The sequence below is a fragment of the Pararge aegeria genome, chromosome 21 (genome assembly GCF_905163445.1).
Source record: "Pararge aegeria chromosome 21, ilParAegt1.1, whole genome shotgun sequence".
Classification (NCBI taxonomy): domain Eukaryota; kingdom Metazoa; phylum Arthropoda; class Insecta; order Lepidoptera; family Nymphalidae; genus Pararge; species Pararge aegeria.
In genome coordinates, this window is record NC_053200.1 from 2,682,462 (window position 1) to 2,699,841 (window position 17,380).

Sequence of the window (17,380 nt, forward strand, 5' to 3'; positions counted from 1 at the left end):
ATTCTATTCTATTCTATTCTATTATTAATGAAGATATTTTGTGAATTGACCAACATATAACAATAAGTTTTAAATAGTCGCACGCACCATGAATTGAATCGTAAAATATACATTTATATAGTATTGGTTCTACTGTATGCCATGCAGCACAGGACCAGCCTTGATTGGCTGCCAGTTAATCTGTCTCACTTAATAAGCCACTCCCATCGACGCTATAGCAGCAGTAGTTATGCTACGAGTATCTTGTTTTTTCAACAACAATGAATAATAATTTCTTAAGGTTCTTATTGTGCAGAGGAAATTTTACTAGTGTAAAAAATAAAATTATTATTTCTAATAAAACATTTATTACATAATATGTACATATATCACAATAATTAATAATTAATAATAAATTATATCTACTCTGAGTATTGTAAAATATCATATCTTAGATCTATAGGGCAGTAGTCTCCATTGCGACTCGACTATTTCCTTGTTGTTCTCTATCGATGACAGTTTTGATTCATCTGAAAGTTGACAACGGTTATAAAGTTTTAAGCAAGTATAAGATATTAAAACCAGCTGCCTTGGGGCCTCATTATTACTATCTATCCGCCTGCCCGATAAGAATAAAAGTGCGATCTACTCCTGCTTCCGACGAGGGGACAGATCAAACTTATTATTTCCGGTATGCCCCCCCCCCCCGCTGTTTTCTTAGGGGGACAGATAGGAATAAAAAGTTCGGATACACATATGTGCTATAATACTATAAAGGAATTACTACCTTAATTATCCAGTGATTAGAATGTTCCCCTACGCATTACGAGATTCGATTCCCGTGTCGGGCCAATATTTGTTAGAGATTCAAGTGCACTTTTATATTTCTACATTTTTTTTGCAATTTTTAGTTACCAAATTAAACATAAGTATGTAGAATATTTTAAAAAGCGGTGATAGCTTAGTGGCTAAGGCTTCGGATTCCCTTTTGTTGGACCGACTTTGATCCCCGGCACGCACTTCTCAGCTTTTCAGACTTATGTGCGTTTTTAATTTATGCAATTAAATATCACACGTGTGGGCCTGTGAAGTCTACCAATCCACACTGGGCCAGCGTGGTGGACTACGGCCTAAACCCTTCTCATTCTGAGAGGAGACCGGTGTCCAGTAGTGGGTGGGTAATTTGCTCATAATAATGGATTATGCCGTGTGGTGACGTCAGATCAGAATACAGTTGTCACCACCCCTCTTCTTACCGCGTGTGTCGTACGAGGCGACTAAGGGACTATAACGGAGAGCGGGCAGCATCGTCTTCTGTGATGATGGATTAAGGTAAGGTAAGAGTAAGGTAATGGAGTTTAAAATAGAGTGGGTAATAAGTAAATAACTTCATAATGACGAATTAAGATAACGGAGTTTAAAACGCGTAATACTAACCTCTGTCCAATATGAAATGTTGTATAAGCCTTATAAAAGCTCTGGTGGGAACCGCCATGTTTATGTAGGGGAAGCTAGCACCGGTTTGCGCTTTGGCGTTGCTCACTATAGTTGCCAGTACTTCGGCTTTCAACTCCTTGGTTATGCGGAATATTGGGCCGCCACTGTTCAGAGAAAGTTTTTTTTTCCCAATTAAATACATTGGATTGTGTGATGGTGGCCGAAATCATTACATTACATTTTTTTTATCAAGTCTTCCCCGTAACTACTTTTGTTTAGTCCACACAAAAAATTAAATCCTTACACAATATACTCCGATCTACCGCGCCGCTTGCGCTGATTCTTCTCTAGGCTTCTAGTGTCCGAAGTGTAATGTTAAAAAGCCTAACCTCAAAAATTGGGCTATCATTTATAAAATCATTAAATAAAAACTTTCTATTGTATTCATATATACCTGAAGCCCGATTGCACGCAACACGAGGTCTGTATCATGGAGTGGGACACGTTATTTATATGCCCGCTTGTGACTGTTGGCTTCAAATCTTCCAGATTGTTCTCGTTGAAGTACGGGTAACCAGCCGCGAGAACTGATTCACCTGGAAGCAATAAGAAATTGTACTCGCAGCCAGTGGCGTGCACAGGGTTTTTTAACACTGTATACCTATGTAGAACTAGAAGGAAGATTCCATAAAACGGAAAAATTCTTCGCATTTATGAGTTATACAAACATTTAAGGGTAGGCAGTGCTTTTGTGCATCTATGAAGTGCACGCCACTGCTCGCAGCCGGATTATTTTTACCCATACTAACAAAGAACATTAGCATAAATTAGGAACTACCTTTTTGATAAAATACTTCGTTGCGATAAAACTACGTTGGCCATCCGCTAGACTTGAACATTAATCATCAACGTCGTCGTCATCAATTCATTTATAATAAGAAATTAATTTAGGGGGGGGAAGGGGGTTTCCTAATCCCAGCACCCCTAACTTTTCTAAGTTAAGCAATAAAAATATCACACCAATGTCCACGCACTGGGCCAGTGTGGTGGACTAGGGCCTTAACCTCTTCCCATTGTGCCCTGCAGTGAGCCGGTAATAACCCATTACGATATGATGATAATGATGATGATGATGAAAGATAGATGCATGTAAAGTTAAAAAACCAAATGGCTTACCCTTTTCCGCGGGTTCCTCGGCAAATTCAGCTGGTATAAGATGTGCCCAGTTGTCAGGATTGGTGTAGAGCAACGCCAGGTCGTACGCTTTGTCGTCTTTTGTCTTGTACCGCACCATCGCCGTCTCTTTCTTATTCTGACAGTACAGCGATACTTTGTAGGATGCGTGCTGTGAAGATTTTAAGGACAATAAAAAAGCTACCTAAGTACAAGATTTCCTCGCTCGCACTCGAGGAATCGTTTTCCAGTACTAAACAGTGTAACGTCAACGTAAAATGGATCTAATGTCGCTAGTTTTAGAGTCGATTTTTGTTTTACAGCAATTCTGTTAAAAGCCCGAGCTAAAGAACCATAGGCAAATTAGAGCTTTAACAAAATGCAGATAAGATAAATTTTAATCCGATGTTCAAGTATTTCTATACTCGAAAGCGACTTTATCAATTGTTGTACTAAGGCTAATGGTAGTAAAGGAGCACGTACGTTTTTGACGACGTGTGCGCACGTGAGCACGTGCCCGCGGCCCAGCCATACGCCCGCACCCCACGCAGCACCGCATCGCACCAACATTGTTGTTCTGTCCACTATCTCTACAACACGGACACATTCTAGATTGACCGGGTCCCAATCAATTTACTTTGATTGTATACAAATCCGGTTAAATAAATGAAACTGACACCTAAAAAGCTTCGAGGCCCGTGCTCCTGATTGGTTTAGGTCAAACAAAGGAGACCCGAATGTGAACATACTCACTAAGTATCTTGGAGTACAGTGGAGAAGCCGGCGCCCTTGGCGGGTGGAGGGGGGGGACTCGTAGCTTGGCCGCCAGTACGGCGCGCAGTGGCGCCGCCAGGGTCAGCCCCACCCACTCGCCGCGCCACCACGACACGCTGCACACCACCGCCCCCACTAGCTCCGCGCTATGATGATAACAATTAGAACCCATTCGCAGGTAATCCAAGTTAGTTTAAATAGCACCGAAAAACGTTTTATAGGAACAGACTCGAAGTCTATTGGAACCTACCTGCCTATTAGTTTTTTTTTCTTATTTCCAAACAATATCTCGATACTTGTTCCCGAGTTATTAAATGTTAAAGCAACCAATAATCGTCCTGTGTAGCCGTTTGCAAACCATATTCAGTCTGCACTAGTTGAATTGTTACTATTCAATGTTAATAATGATTCTTTATTTGGTAACTATGACCATCTACACTATTATATAACAGAATAATTACCATACAGTAACCAAAAACTAAATCAATAAAATTATAGATTGTAATATCTATATATATAAAAGGAACATTTATAACTCAAGAACGGCTAGACCAATTTTTAAGATATTTGATATTTCGGATGTTTCTTAGTCGGAATAGGATAATAAGTATTAAAAACATAACATTCATCAAAAAAAAAAAAAGATCCGCGGTACGAAGTTCGCCGGGACAGATAGTTAAATATACAAAATAGTTGCAAATTAGAATTTCTGCTTTCAGGCAGCCCTACATGGAATATAATAAAATATAGCTTATGTAACAACTGTCACTATGTGTCAACACCAACAAGGCTGTATGGTCAATGATCTTTGCCTGTCCTGTAGGGGACCAATAAAAAACAACAACAATCGACATGAACACAGTGACATATGACAATTGACAAAAGGCGATCTAAAATTGGCCACGTTTACCGTGTGGTGACTGCAGATCAGAATACAGTTGACACCCGCGACTCTTCCTGTAGATGTCGTACGAGGCAACTAGGGGAATATTAAGGAGAACGGACCTCTGTGTATGGTCGTCCTCTGTGCTACTATTAACATCTACTGCCATCACAAATTCGCCTGGCCAGCATATTGATTATGGGCAAATCCTCCCGTTGAGACAGGCTTTTAGTCCAGCAGTAGACTGTTATAAGGTATTGCTTATTTTAGTAAAAACATCGCGCCACAGACATTGTACGTAACGTAAACGCCAACATAAATAAAAAAGCATTTATGTAAACGAAAAATCACATATTTTAAAATGAATATTTATATTTCTATTTATACATCTTTCTATTTATATATTTCATATTTTTTAAATTATACTACGATAGTACACACATCGCCATCTAGACCCAAAGTAAGCTTGTGTTATAGGACTAAGATGACTGATGAATATTTTTATGAAGTTGTGGGAATCGAACCCACTGCATTGGACTCAGGAAGCAGGGTATCTGCCAACTGCGCCAATCGGCTGTCTTAAATTGTATTTAAAAGCAGATATTGTTTCGTAACTATTTTTGCTGTATTAACTGGTTAAATCGAAGTTTATCTTGAAGAGGATAGCCAACTACTTGACACCTTATTTAAAGATTCTTCTTTTTCTTTGAGTCCTTCGACACCTGGTGGTGCATAGGGCCGCGACTGCTTTTTTCCATCCAGACCTATCCCGAGCTGCAGACTTAAGCGTGGTCCAAGAGTTATTCAATTCTATTTCAAGATGAGCTAACTGGAATTAACTTACTTTGGCCCCTCAGTGAAAACTGGTCCACCTTCAGAGCCCAAAGCCGTTGCAGCATCTGTCAGAAGTAGCGACGGCCTCTTGCCAATAACGCCACATACAGCACCTCGAGTCACTGCGTTGAGGAACGCCTGTAGAAGATTGCATAAGGAATACTAAAACATCATTATCACCACTAGCGGCCCACTACAGAGCACGCGTCCCCATTTTTTTTATATAACTGTTTACATAGTTCTTGACATCCTTAAGTCTTGAAGACTTTTAGGGGTGCTGCACAATCCTCTTTAATAAAAACTAAACAAGAATGATAAAAAAAACACCAAAATTTCTTAAATTTAGTTCAACGGGTATATAAGACGATGACGATGGGAGAGAAATCCCTATGTCATACCTCGCATCCAAAAGGCGTGGAATGTACTTGAATACTAGTCCCTCGTTCAGGCGGCGGTTTGACCATGTCCAGGAGTTCTGACAGCGGTCGGAGAGTTTTTAGGCCTGAAATCAATTTTAAAAACAGATTATTTTCAAAAAAATTATTACGATATCGGGTCCCTTCATAGGTAAGTAGTTAGTAAGACAGCAAAAACTCAAAAACAAACGTGGAAGACTCTTTAATAAGCAATTAAAAGCCGCAATCAACTTTATAAACTTTTGAGAAATCTTATTTGCCTTTTGGAATGGCACTCACGCGTCAATAACTAGGGAAGGACTATAATAAAACTTACGGCATTGAGCTTTGAGGCACATCAAAAAACTCAAATCTAGAAATACATCAAAGGTTTCAAAACGAAGTCCCCGAAATCATATCAAATGCACTATGGTTCATTAAGATGTCGGGACTACACATCTAAAACGGAGTTTTTTACTTTTACCTATTCATAACTTCTAAGTATTCCCCTTCATATATTTGGGATCTTCTTACCTCTGTAATCGCCCTCCAAATCGATGAGTACAAAGACAGATAATAAGGCTTTGCCCAGTCGTGTCTGTTTCTCCATATCACCATCTTGATGGCCGATGGTCCAGCTGTACAAAATATCGTCCACACATCGGTCCAGAACAGGACATTGCCATACGTGGCATATTCTGAAAAGATTTTTTATTCAAATTAATTAAATGTGATAATTTTTGGCTCCGAAACTTTGTCAAAGTCCATTGGACAAGGGTCAAAGTCAATAAAAATTTGTGAAGCACGGAGCTCGAAAGACCTTAAGACTTTAAGTTCAATCGGTGCTGGATAGGACAGACGACAGCAAGGATAACAATATGAAAGCGGCTCAAGCCCGTGAAGAGTGGAATCGAATAGGTATGTTTATTGATTATAGTAATAATGGACGGACTAAGTCTTACTTCAAAAAGTTAGAGGTTAGAGAGGAGAAGTTATCTGTGTTTTTACAGTGGAGGAAAACATTGTGTGGAACCTGTTTGTCTGAGAGCTCACAGATAATATGCGTAAAGTCCACCAATCCGCACTTGGCCAGCATGGTAAACAATCACGGCCTAAACCCTTCTCATTCGAAGACCTGTGCTATGTAGTGGGCCCGTTATGAGTTGATAATGATCATGATGAAACTCTGACTACCTTACTTTTCAGCGAGGACTGTGTCTTGATAACGTTTGTGCTCAAAATTAATATATCTGAATTCCGCTCGCTGCTCAGTTACTGAACGTCCTTATACACATTGGGTATTTTCGAGGCAACTTTCTCGGAGGACCGATGGACGTTAGGCCCTCACGTTGCTGGACAGGACAGACGACAGTACATAACAAGACAAAGCGGCTCAATCCTTTCGAGAAAAGAGTAGTCTACAAATTACCTATGTTTTTATTGTAATAATCGATGGGTAAAAACAGACGATAATTTGCGAATACTTAGATAATTTGCTCTATTTTGCGTAAAGCAGGAGAATCTTTACGGTGCTATTTAAAGCTAGCCTAGCTGATGTTGAATGGAAAGCTTACCTTCCAGTGAGGACTCTGACTTGATAACTGCTATGTTCAAAATCAATATCATTATCTAAATTCCGCTCCCTGCTCAGTTTTTCAACGTCTTCATACACATTGGGTGCCTTCGACGGCATTTTCTCACAAGTCACATATATCTCCGGTAGATCATTATAAAACTCGTCGTTCAGTATGGGCCTCCCTCGTGCGTTTTTGATAACATTCGCTTGCTTCAACGGAGAGAGTATTGACCCGTGAGTGAGCACCCATCGGTTGGAGAACTTTAAGCCTGATGCTGATACTGTGAGGATATTCGCCAGCTCGCCGTCGTCTGAATAGTTGTAGGATACCATCACTCCTTCGACACTCATTTTGTACCCTGGAAATATTAGATATAGGATTTTGTTAATGCTAGCCATTGGGGCATCTGTTAGTTACGAAAAAGTAGAGGTTTTTGTAACGGTGCTCGTCGGGGGAAGTACTACAGTAGCTTATTAATGCCGTCAGCATTGCTGTGTTCCGGTCTCCAGGTCTTAGGTTGACAGGCAATTTTGTACGATGTGTTTTTTGCTTGCACTGCAGAGTGTGTCTGTTTTTCTGTGTATCTGTTTGTCTTTATGTCTGGTGGTTTATGCGCGCACCACACTAAAACTACTAAACGTATTTTAGTGCAATATGGTACATTCATAGCTGATACTTTGGATTGAAATAAAATATACTTTTCATTGTCTACATTGATAAAAGTTTTTGTGGATTTTACTCCACAACTACAACACTCCAATATTTTGGATCTGGTCAATATTGTGGGAGATACAGGACTAAACCCTTAGTGATCGGAAAGCAAACCCCTCACTCAAGACGTAATAAGCACATGCAAACATGCCAAGTGATTATCCACTTGCTTTGGGCTTGCCCGCTAAGCATCTGATAAAAAAGTTGCTCACCCATCTATCTACTGACTTCAAACATCTCTGCTTGCCTAAGGCACTTTGACTAACATTAATATAACATTTGAAACTTCTACTCCCATTGTCTACATATGATTGAAGCTCTGATAAGTATTTAATGTTATTATTTATTTATCTACTCAAACTCATATTTAAGTATTTATGGTATATTAAGATATGTATTAGTATATTTATTTTTTTATATTTATCAATAGTATTTTTTATTTTTTTTTATTTGTGTAGTTTGGTTTATGTATTAGTATGTAGATATTCGTATGTATGTACTAAATAGTGTACCCCACCTATTTGTTTTCTTTTTAGTTTTCCTAATCCTAAGGTTGCCTGGCAGAGATCGCTACTTAGCGATAAGGCCGCCTTTTGTATCCTGCTTCATGTGTTTGTTCTTTTTTTGTCTTGTTTCTTTGTTTGAGTGGTGTACAAATAAAGAGTATAAATAAATAAAATAAATAAATAATGTCCGCATACCTTAGTCGGTTATAAAGTTACATCGCTATCTTTACTATGTAGCACTACGCTGCGATGAAGTTGAGAGCACAGCGAGTAAACTGCTAAGTATTTTTATCCATAGAATATGAATACGTAATACCCCTATACACATATAGTTACGACGGTATACGAGCATATATAACTACGTACTGCGTCCAAAATGGGAATAACTTCGTAACAACGAGGTAAGAATTCTTTACCCATGGATAAATTGTCCTCAATTGAGTCATTACATATATGTTCAGTGTCGTGCACTTCATACATGCACAAAAGCTCTGCATACCCTAAAATGTTTGTATAACTCATTAATGCGAAGGATTATTCCATTGTATGCCATCTGCCTTCTCTATGCATACCCTGGTCACAAAACCTGTGCACGCCACTGTGTATGTTGATATGTAAAATACCGTATAAGGAAACACGTCTTTAATGTTATGTCTGTAAATTGTAATCTGTACAAGTATTGTAATCTGTCCTTTTGGGCACGACAGTGGTTATGTGGGACTCGTTTACCCGAACTAAAAACCACCACGGCATGTCCCACTCGTTGGCTTTATTGGACGTCCGGGGAACCCGTTTTATACTTCCCAGACGTCTACAAACAACACCAACTGATTGCCAGGGCTACTACGCTAAGGAGGAGGGCATCAGGACAGCTCGACCCCGCCTCCCAAGTAACACATCCTGGGTTAACAGATGGAATAAATCAAACGGCCCACCTGATGAGCAACACTTTGCAGGGCATACAAGGAACGCGTCCTGCAAAGTGTTGCCCTGTGTCCATCAACCTGAGGCGTAGGCGTTAAGCCTCATATGCCCGTTATTACACCGGAACACAGCATTGCAACTACTTAGCGGCAGAAATTAGCATGGTGGTAGTACTTCACGTCGTACATTATGTACTCAGTAAAAGGATATTAACTTGAAACTTCAAACCAATACAGAATGGGCAATTACTAGGCAAGCGCGTCCCATTTTAGGCCACATCTACATTTACCATCAGGTGACATTGTGGTCAAGCGCTAGTCTGTAAAAACGTGTGACTCAGTAATTTCTTAATAATGATCATTTGTACGCTCCTGATCGACTGTCCATACTCTGTGAAGTCAAGAGTATAATACAATTAATAATGATTGTTTAAACGATCAAATCACACAGTCCACATTTCTATAGAAAGCTAACTTGGCAAGACAATTAAAACGATCACAGAATTTGCAACTCCAAAAAGAAGAAAACAAGACTTCTAACTACAATAAGATTAGGTTCACTTTAGTTTGACGTCTCTTTACTTTTCGGTGCTATGCGTTTTAAGCAAACTAAACTAATGATGTTACAAAACTGCCCAAACCGATGTTAAAAAAAAAATGTCCTACATTGACTAGGAATCGAATATGGGACTTCCATGTGTATTAAGCTTTCGTAACCGTGTGTATATCGGGGGAAGATGTTTCTAAAATAAATTGAATGCAATTATTGTGACACACAAGTCTTTCATCGTCAAGATCGGTAATCATGCATTGACGCTTAAAATATCATTACTACCATACAATAAACTGCCACAAAAACTACGATATCCATTGCGTATTTTTCTTAAATTTTATAAGGATTAAAATTTCCCTCACAATACATAGCAAGCAATGGTTACTAAATTACTATTAAATTTCGTACAGTAGTGTTGCTTGGTAAAAGTTAAAGAGCGTATGAAAATAGGGTGCGAAACCTATTACAAATTTGCGCCACATAAACCACACCCTTGGGGGAGAGTAATGAGGTGTTATTCAGCGGGTGGTCAATGAGAGCAGTAATTTGTTCTAGTATAAAAAGAAGTGTAGTAATATGAAGTCAAAGTTTTTTCTAGCGCCATCGACAGAGGCGCCCGTTTTCTGTGGCCTGTTTTATTTAAATAATATTCTCTGCCTGTCAGCATCAGCAAGAGCGGTGAGTTTTTTTTTCATCATTACATAATTAATTTTAAATTTAAAACTAGGTATCGTTGCTAAAAACAAGGGTGACATACGAGCTATTTTCGGATTTGAAACGGACGTACGGTTATGAATGTCTTTAGTAATACCTCTGCACTCGACAGTGTATCAACAGTGCTATAGATATGGTTGTAGATAACATTCGAAATAATTATTATAATGAACATTTAAACAATATGCATAAAGTTTGGATTAAGTCCAATAGATATTATGATAATGAAAAGAACTAAATAACGGTATACAATTTCAACACCCATAAATAAGTTTCCGTAGTGTAGCGGTTATCACGTGTGCTTCACACGCACAAGGTCCCCGGTTCGATCCCGGGCGGAAACAGACTTTTGTTTTGCTGGATTTTTTATAATTTCAACTTTTTTTTAAATATACAAATAAATTTATTATGTGAGATTAAAATGTAGTTAAAAATATAATACATTTTTAAACTATAGCCATCATTTAATTAAATGAAAACAAAATATAGTATAATCAGCTAAAGCAGTATGTTTACCAATCAATGAACTATTAATTATAATATATTATATATTGATAGTTGTTATATTTATAGCATTATGATTATTTAATAGTAAAAACTCAGTTTTCTTTAATTTAACTTACGACGTGTAGATTTAAAAATGTTAAATATTCAGGTAATTAATAATTTAAAAAAAAATTAAAATTATATATACATTCGCCTAAAGTTAAAAATTAAAAAAATTGTGGTTAACTCCTTCGAGCCGGATTTGAACCAGCGACCTATGGATATCTTTAGTTATAACCGCTACAGTCCACCGCTCTACCAACTGAGCTATCGAAGGTTGTGAATGAAACTCGAAATTAAGTGATAGATTCTGTACGCCTTAATTCTGTACGTTAACAAGTTATTTTGTCTATTAGAGGAAACCATTCCATATAATATCACATAAGCAATAATTAACAGTTATATTAACAACCTACAGTGATATATAAATGTGACACATGCGCCTCAACTTTCATGTAAATTGGTGAACCGTATTTAAAAAAACAAATGAACTTATGAATTAATGAATGAATAAACTTTTATGCATCAAAGAACAAAGTAGTTACCTACAGAGATATACACATAGAGCAAGTGAGTACAATTTTGTGGCCTTATCGCTACTTAGCGATTTCTTCGAGGCAACCAAAGACGCAAAAGGAAAAAGACAGAAAATCGGTAGGTGGTGCAATAAACGACATATAAACATTACACAAATATATAAATGTATAAATAGATTATATTATACAATATAAATAGATTATATTATAAATACATATAAATACAAATAAGATAAAAACATGCATTAAATAATATTACCCATTTATGCAAATCGGACATAAAACAGTTTTTAATTGGTTTTTCTTCACCAATTTAATTCCAAAGTTTAGATCTAATGCTTTCTAGATTGACTGTAGACATTACTGTGAAATTCTTGCCTCACTTTCAAAAGTTATGCAATTATAAACATGGACAACGCATGATGGATTGATTGAATGATTAATTATTGGTTAAACATTAATCAATACGTAAATTAATCATCGCTTCTACTTAAAGGTATCTAAAGATATCAAACTTAGTGAAATCTGCCACTTTCACTAAAGATTAGATTAGCCCTTGGTTAAGTTAACTCTGAATGTTCAAATTGATTACAGTTTAGCAAGATTTTGTGCAGGCGGATTTATTTTTATCTCAATCACAATGCTTATTTAATGTGTTTTCTTAAACCAGTTCTTTGATTGGTATTATCTCTAATTTCCTACATACCCGTTTAAAATAATTAATGATAATGGTATTTTTTATTCCACTACAAGTTAGCCCTTGGCTGCAATGTCACCTGGTGGTAAGTCTAAGATGGTAGCGGGCTAACCAGTTAGGGAGTATGATAGTCACACTCCTAATCGGTTTAGACGCGTCATCGCTTAGCGGCACGTCTTTGTCGGTAGGCTGGTAACTAGCCACGGCCAAAGCCTCCCGCCAGACCAGACCAGAGAACATCAAAAATTTTCCCTGCCGGGAATCGAACCCGGGACTTCTAGCAGCGCTCAAAATCCTCTTTCGTTTATGTAGACCCTTGTAAGTTAAAGTTTTGTTACTTTCAATAAACGTTTTTTTAGGTATACTTACAGCAATTTTTTTTTTAATTTTATTGTAAAGAGTGGCTTGCGTAATGTATTGTCGGATGTCGTTGCGAGTCGTATTGCATTAACATGAAATAGGTTATAGGACAACAAAATATTAGAACATGTCCAGTTGCATCAGAATGACTGTGACCTAAACCAAGAACTGTGAACTTTATCCAGTTAGTTGTGAATATTATCGCCTGTGAAACATTGTATTACAGTTCTAATACTATATCAGTAATTACAAAGTAAGCAAGTTATTGCTCAATAACCGTGAACCAAAACTATAATGTTGATCTCAAATTAGCTATGTCATCTACCAATTAGTATATAAAGTAACGTCTGGTATTTTCGGTTTGCAACAAATACAAAAAGAAACAGAATTAAATAAATATTTAAGGAGGAGGATGGCTGCCGTACCAAAGACATAATTTTTGTTCCTTTTTAAAAATGATGCTACGGAACCATTCGTGCGGTTTTTTGAATAATGTTAACCGTACGCTTAACTAAATCCAGAGCGAAACGTCATCGTAAAAGATTCTTATTATCTAAAACGCATAATAATTATTGACTTTCTGGTAATTACGTATAACATTGAAGTCATGATATATTGACTAACTTATTCAAGCCAGAAATAAGCGGACTGCGAGTTGCGACAGATTATCATCATGCTTATTTCCAGCTTGTAATGTCAGTCATCCCTATCCATACTAATATTATAAATGTCAATGTAAGTTTGTTTGTTACGCTTTCACGCAAAAACTACTAAACCGATCATCACGAAACTTTGTACACATATTCCTGAATGTATTAGAAGTAATATAGGATGCTTTTTTATCTGAAATTAAGCTCAGTTCTCTCGGGAGAGGGGACGAAAGTGTTTGACAATTTTACACCAGTACATAAAGTGCTGCCAAACATGTCAAAAAACAAAAACAAAAGCGGACGAAAACACGGGCAACAGCAAGTAAAATAATATTTTACGGCATGTTTTAGTTTGAGGTCGTTCCCACATAGTTATAATAATTAATTTCAGCAACCCTTACCATTGTTTGTGATGCTTATTTATTAACAGTATTTTATTTGGATTCCCGTAAACTGGCATGGCACCTGAGATATTCATAGTAACGATTGTCTACTCATTGGACGTATCAACTTTGCTAAATTATTATAGATAGTAATTGCTGTAGTCCTACTGATCTGATTGTCACTAATTTGTACGGTATCCCGTCTCAGCTACACGTATTCCCATTGGGTCCTGTGTGAAACAATGGCGGAAACGGCTATCTTCGGTGGTACTTAACTGCCCAATTGAACAAACGAGCGTGAGTAATCCAGGATCCGGTCCCGTGGCTTTATTAATCCCTTCTCTACGTTATTGCAGTTTTTCTTTGTAATTATCATTTCTGACTTAAATTCTTAGTGATGCTATTGGAATATAAAAAATTAGATAGAAGTAAAAGTACCGTCCGAACCGGTGGTAGAGTCACTTCAAGCAGACATACTTGACGTATCAAGAGTGCTTATTTTAGGCCTTCTTGAAATATATAAATTTTGAATTCGAATATGTAGTTTTTTTGCAGAAGTTTTGATAAAATGAAAATAAAGCCTAACGTGCTAATATTTATGTTGGCCAGACTAGAGTGTGTGCTATAATTTTTATGACGCTTCCACCAGCAACGCACACTTTACAAGTCCAAGTGAACTTTTAGAATTTTGCGTTGTAAAGTCTGAGGTCTGATATCGGAACAAAATGTGCATCGAGATCGTATTTCAGATACTCTGAGTGATCTTGAATATAAAATTTTAAAAAGTTAGGCCGACAGAATTTTGGCAACCCTAGTGGTTCACTGATAGTCATCGTATATGCTTATTGTAACTGAAGGTATATTGTGTACCTACAAATAGATCTGCTTTTTATTACCGCACGGCTAGCATGGGCAGGAGACAATGTATCTTCTCCCACAGCTTTATCAACTCTCAGAGCAATGGCGCACAAGTGGAAATAATATCCAAATAATATATGTTTAATAAGCGGGGGTACACTTCTCCTATTCCATGTTCCCGTGCTTTAGCAGGTGGACAGATAATTATATCCCTTGTTACGGGATATAATCGGGGATATAATTTATGTCTCCTGCGCTGCGGCTAAGACGGTAATTCTCACCTAAATTGTGTGTGCCACTCACATTTATCGCTCCCAGCGATATAAGGAGACACAAGCGTTACGATAAGCCCACGACAATACAATAATGGACGCTCTTTTGCCTAATGGGTCGCATCCTGCACGGCTCAAGCACGTCCAGTCAATGCTAAGAGCCCGTTTCTCTCGCTCCTGTATTAACGCCATTACATGCGCTCCTTTTACAGAAACAAAAAAATTCCTGCCTTTGTTCGTTTCCGCGATCGTGTCTTTAATCACGTTCCGCTTTATTATTCACATCCTCGCGTGGGTTTTGAGACTTGTAGACGACTTGTGGCGACTCCTTTGGCGACGACCGACGCACAACGTCGGTTACGAACGATGCATTCCCGTGTATATCGACGGCGATAACGAGAACGGCTCTTCATAATTTTTTTCTTACTTCCTTTTTGTGCTTAGGATGCAGTGATAGTTACAAAGTGTACTTTCGAAGAGAATTTTCATTGTGGTGCATACTGCAACGGATATGCCTGCATTTCGACGACTGGCATCGAGTGTAAAGAAAAAGAAATCACTTTCGCCGGCTCGGTCCTCGAGTCAGTCGCACAGTTCCATTTACTTGGTGCGATAACGTTTTAGGTGAGTGCATTTTCGAAGTCATTAGTGCAAAGTGGAGTGTCCCTTAATAGTCATTTAGGTCAGGTGCGTTGTTTGAAAGGTGTTGCTTTTTAGTTGTTATATATCGTAGGAATTAAAGGTAAGTTTATTTTACCTCTGTACAAGTTATGTTAAATTATTTAATTAACGTCATACACGTTGCAGTTTATAAGTTAAAAAAAAAATCGAGTCGAAAGATAAACATGTTATATGTATTCATAAAGTTATCAATTCGAATGAATAACACATTAATCAATAGAAGATAATATTTACATTATATTATGCAATAATAATTAAAAATGTAGTAGGTCCTGGAGTCGGGTTTCCCTATTCCATTGTCCGACTATTCGGCGTTATATGGGCATCGTACTTATATGAGCAAGTTTTTCGCGTCTATTTTTAAAACGTAAACAAACAATCATTATGATATTTACCTATTGTGCTAGCTGAACTAATGCGTCGGTCACCGACACTAAACAAAATTGGCAAATAAACGTCATACTTAAATAATAACGCGTAATCATTATGTACTAAGTATCAGAGTTAACTGGAAATTACTATGCAACAAACATTAAACTCTGACCTCTATGAACTTTAAGTCATACATGAGTAAGAGAAGTTTTATTGAGAGCCCTTTTCTTTTTTTACAATTTAGACGAAATAAAATCAAATTTTATTATTCAATTTCGCAAGACCAAAATAGGTATGAATAGTTCTGGTTTAATTAATCTATTTTTTACTCACCCTGTTCTGTTTATTGTTTACAATTTGAGGTTAGGTTCGTAAATAAAGAAACCACTTTCCAAACACGTTCAACGAGAACAATCGCTTTGCTAACACTAGCACGGCTGATAAAACTACAATTGTTTACTACATTTTATAATATTTTGAGAATTATTACGATGTAATCAGAATTAATTGTTTTAATTCGACCCAGCGATATCAGCTGGTGAACTTTGATGCAAGCAAAACTAATGTTGACAGTTCTCTGCGCCCGTCATTTGTTTTCATTCATATTCAATCCGAACCATTTATCAATGTAGTATGAGGGTATAGCGATAGATGGCGCTTTTACAAATTTTATACCGTAATTTATAATTTTATATTTTTTTATTGTTGAATACCATAGAAACCATACATATTCAGTTTCAGGTGTCTAAGATTTTATTAGATCTTAAGCTTTTGTGATCAAATACCGTGGTGTTGCGTATTTAATAATTAGTTAGGTAATGTTCTTATTTCCTTAATAATGTTACTTATCCTACTTGAGTCTAGGATGTTAGGTGTGTAGCACGGTTTGTTATACATAACCTTAACTCACTGTTACGGCTATTTACATATTATGGGCGCTGAACTAAATTATTGTTGACGGTGATAACTTAAGTGACCGCAGTCGGCGGCGTCGCTATCCGCTGATGGCCGTAGCGATTGGTGCAAATACGAAAATTATATCCGAGACTCAGTGCTGCCGCGGATTTGGTTTAAGGCTTGTTAAGATGACCGCGAGGTACGGGACGGTTCAGAAATTGTAAATAGAGTCAGTCCCGGCCTGATCTGGTCAATCCTGTGCACGCCGCACAGGATTTTTGACCGGCAGGCATAATACCAGTAGCTCCGCTAGCTCCAGCAGACGGCGTAAAATGGAAAAAAGTACCTCGTACAGGAGATTACCGTAAAATTACCTCATATGAAAAATTTAGGGTAGGCAGTGCTTGACTTTGTCTTTGGCATAAAATTCCCAAACATTAGATAAGAAACTCTACGGAGGTCAATATAAAGATTCTTAAAGAGCCTGAGAATAAATAATGAGCAAGACGAAGATAATGACAAATGCTCCTGCGCTGAAAATCATTCATGTTCATCACACAAACATTTTCCAGCTGTGGGAATCGAACCCACGGCCTTGGTCTCAGAAAGCAGGGTCGCTGGCCACTGCGCCAATCTGGCATCAATTTATATAACTGACTGGAATGAGAT

General features: G+C 37.6%; 2 protein-coding genes and 2 non-coding genes across 7 annotated transcripts in view; 2 read left to right on the forward strand and 2 right to left on the reverse strand.

Annotated features, from left to right (window-relative positions):
- Window positions 1-345: 345 nt before the first annotated feature.
- On the reverse strand, window positions 346-16,373 carry LOC120633007 (peroxisomal leader peptide-processing protease). The gene is made up of 11 exons (XM_039903032.1): window positions 16,148-16,373; window positions 7,050-7,410; window positions 6,010-6,173; window positions 5,479-5,582; window positions 5,091-5,218; window positions 3,343-3,509; window positions 3,073-3,179; window positions 2,593-2,761; window positions 1,871-2,012; window positions 1,417-1,580; window positions 346-509 (listed from the first exon to the last, which is right to left on the reverse strand). Exons 2-11 carry the CDS (start codon window positions 7,400-7,402, stop codon window positions 424-426), a joined length of 1,584 nt encoding a protein of 527 aa, XP_039758966.1. The 5' UTR covers window positions 7,403-7,410; window positions 16,148-16,373; the 3' UTR covers window positions 346-423.
- LOC120633008 (CHH-like protein) overlaps window positions 10,146-17,380 on the forward strand; it is a 108,205-nt gene continuing 100,970 nt past the window's right edge. The window contains exon 1 of one of the 4 annotated variants that reach the window (XM_039903036.1): window positions 10,146-10,423. In XM_039903036.1, coding sequence (XP_039758970.1) covers window positions 10,322-10,423 — 102 coding nt within the window. In that variant the 5' untranslated portion in view covers window positions 10,146-10,321. The remainder of the gene's footprint in view (window positions 10,424-17,380) is intronic. The other 3 variants (XM_039903035.1, XM_039903034.1, XM_039903033.1) reach the window with 3 other exon arrangements.
- Window positions 10,731-10,803, forward strand: Trnav-cac. The gene has a single exon. It is a non-coding gene; the product is annotated as a tRNA-Val (tRNA).
- On the reverse strand, window positions 11,193-11,282 carry Trnay-gua. The gene is given in 2 exon segments: window positions 11,193-11,228; window positions 11,246-11,282. It is a non-coding gene; the product is annotated as a tRNA-Tyr (tRNA).

Coding starts and splice junctions, on each gene's coding strand:
- LOC120633007 (XM_039903032.1), bottom strand. CDS start 7,402: ATGAGTGTCGAAGGAGTGATGGTATCCTACAACTATTCAGACGACGGC. Junction 6,174..7,049: donor GTCAGAGTCCTCACTGGAAG/GTAAGCTTTCCA, acceptor AAATCTTTTCAG/AATATGCCACGTATGGCAAT. Junction 2,762..3,072: donor GCGCACACGTCGTCAAAAAC/GTACGTGCTCCT, acceptor AAATCTTCACAG/CACGCATCCTACAAAGTATC.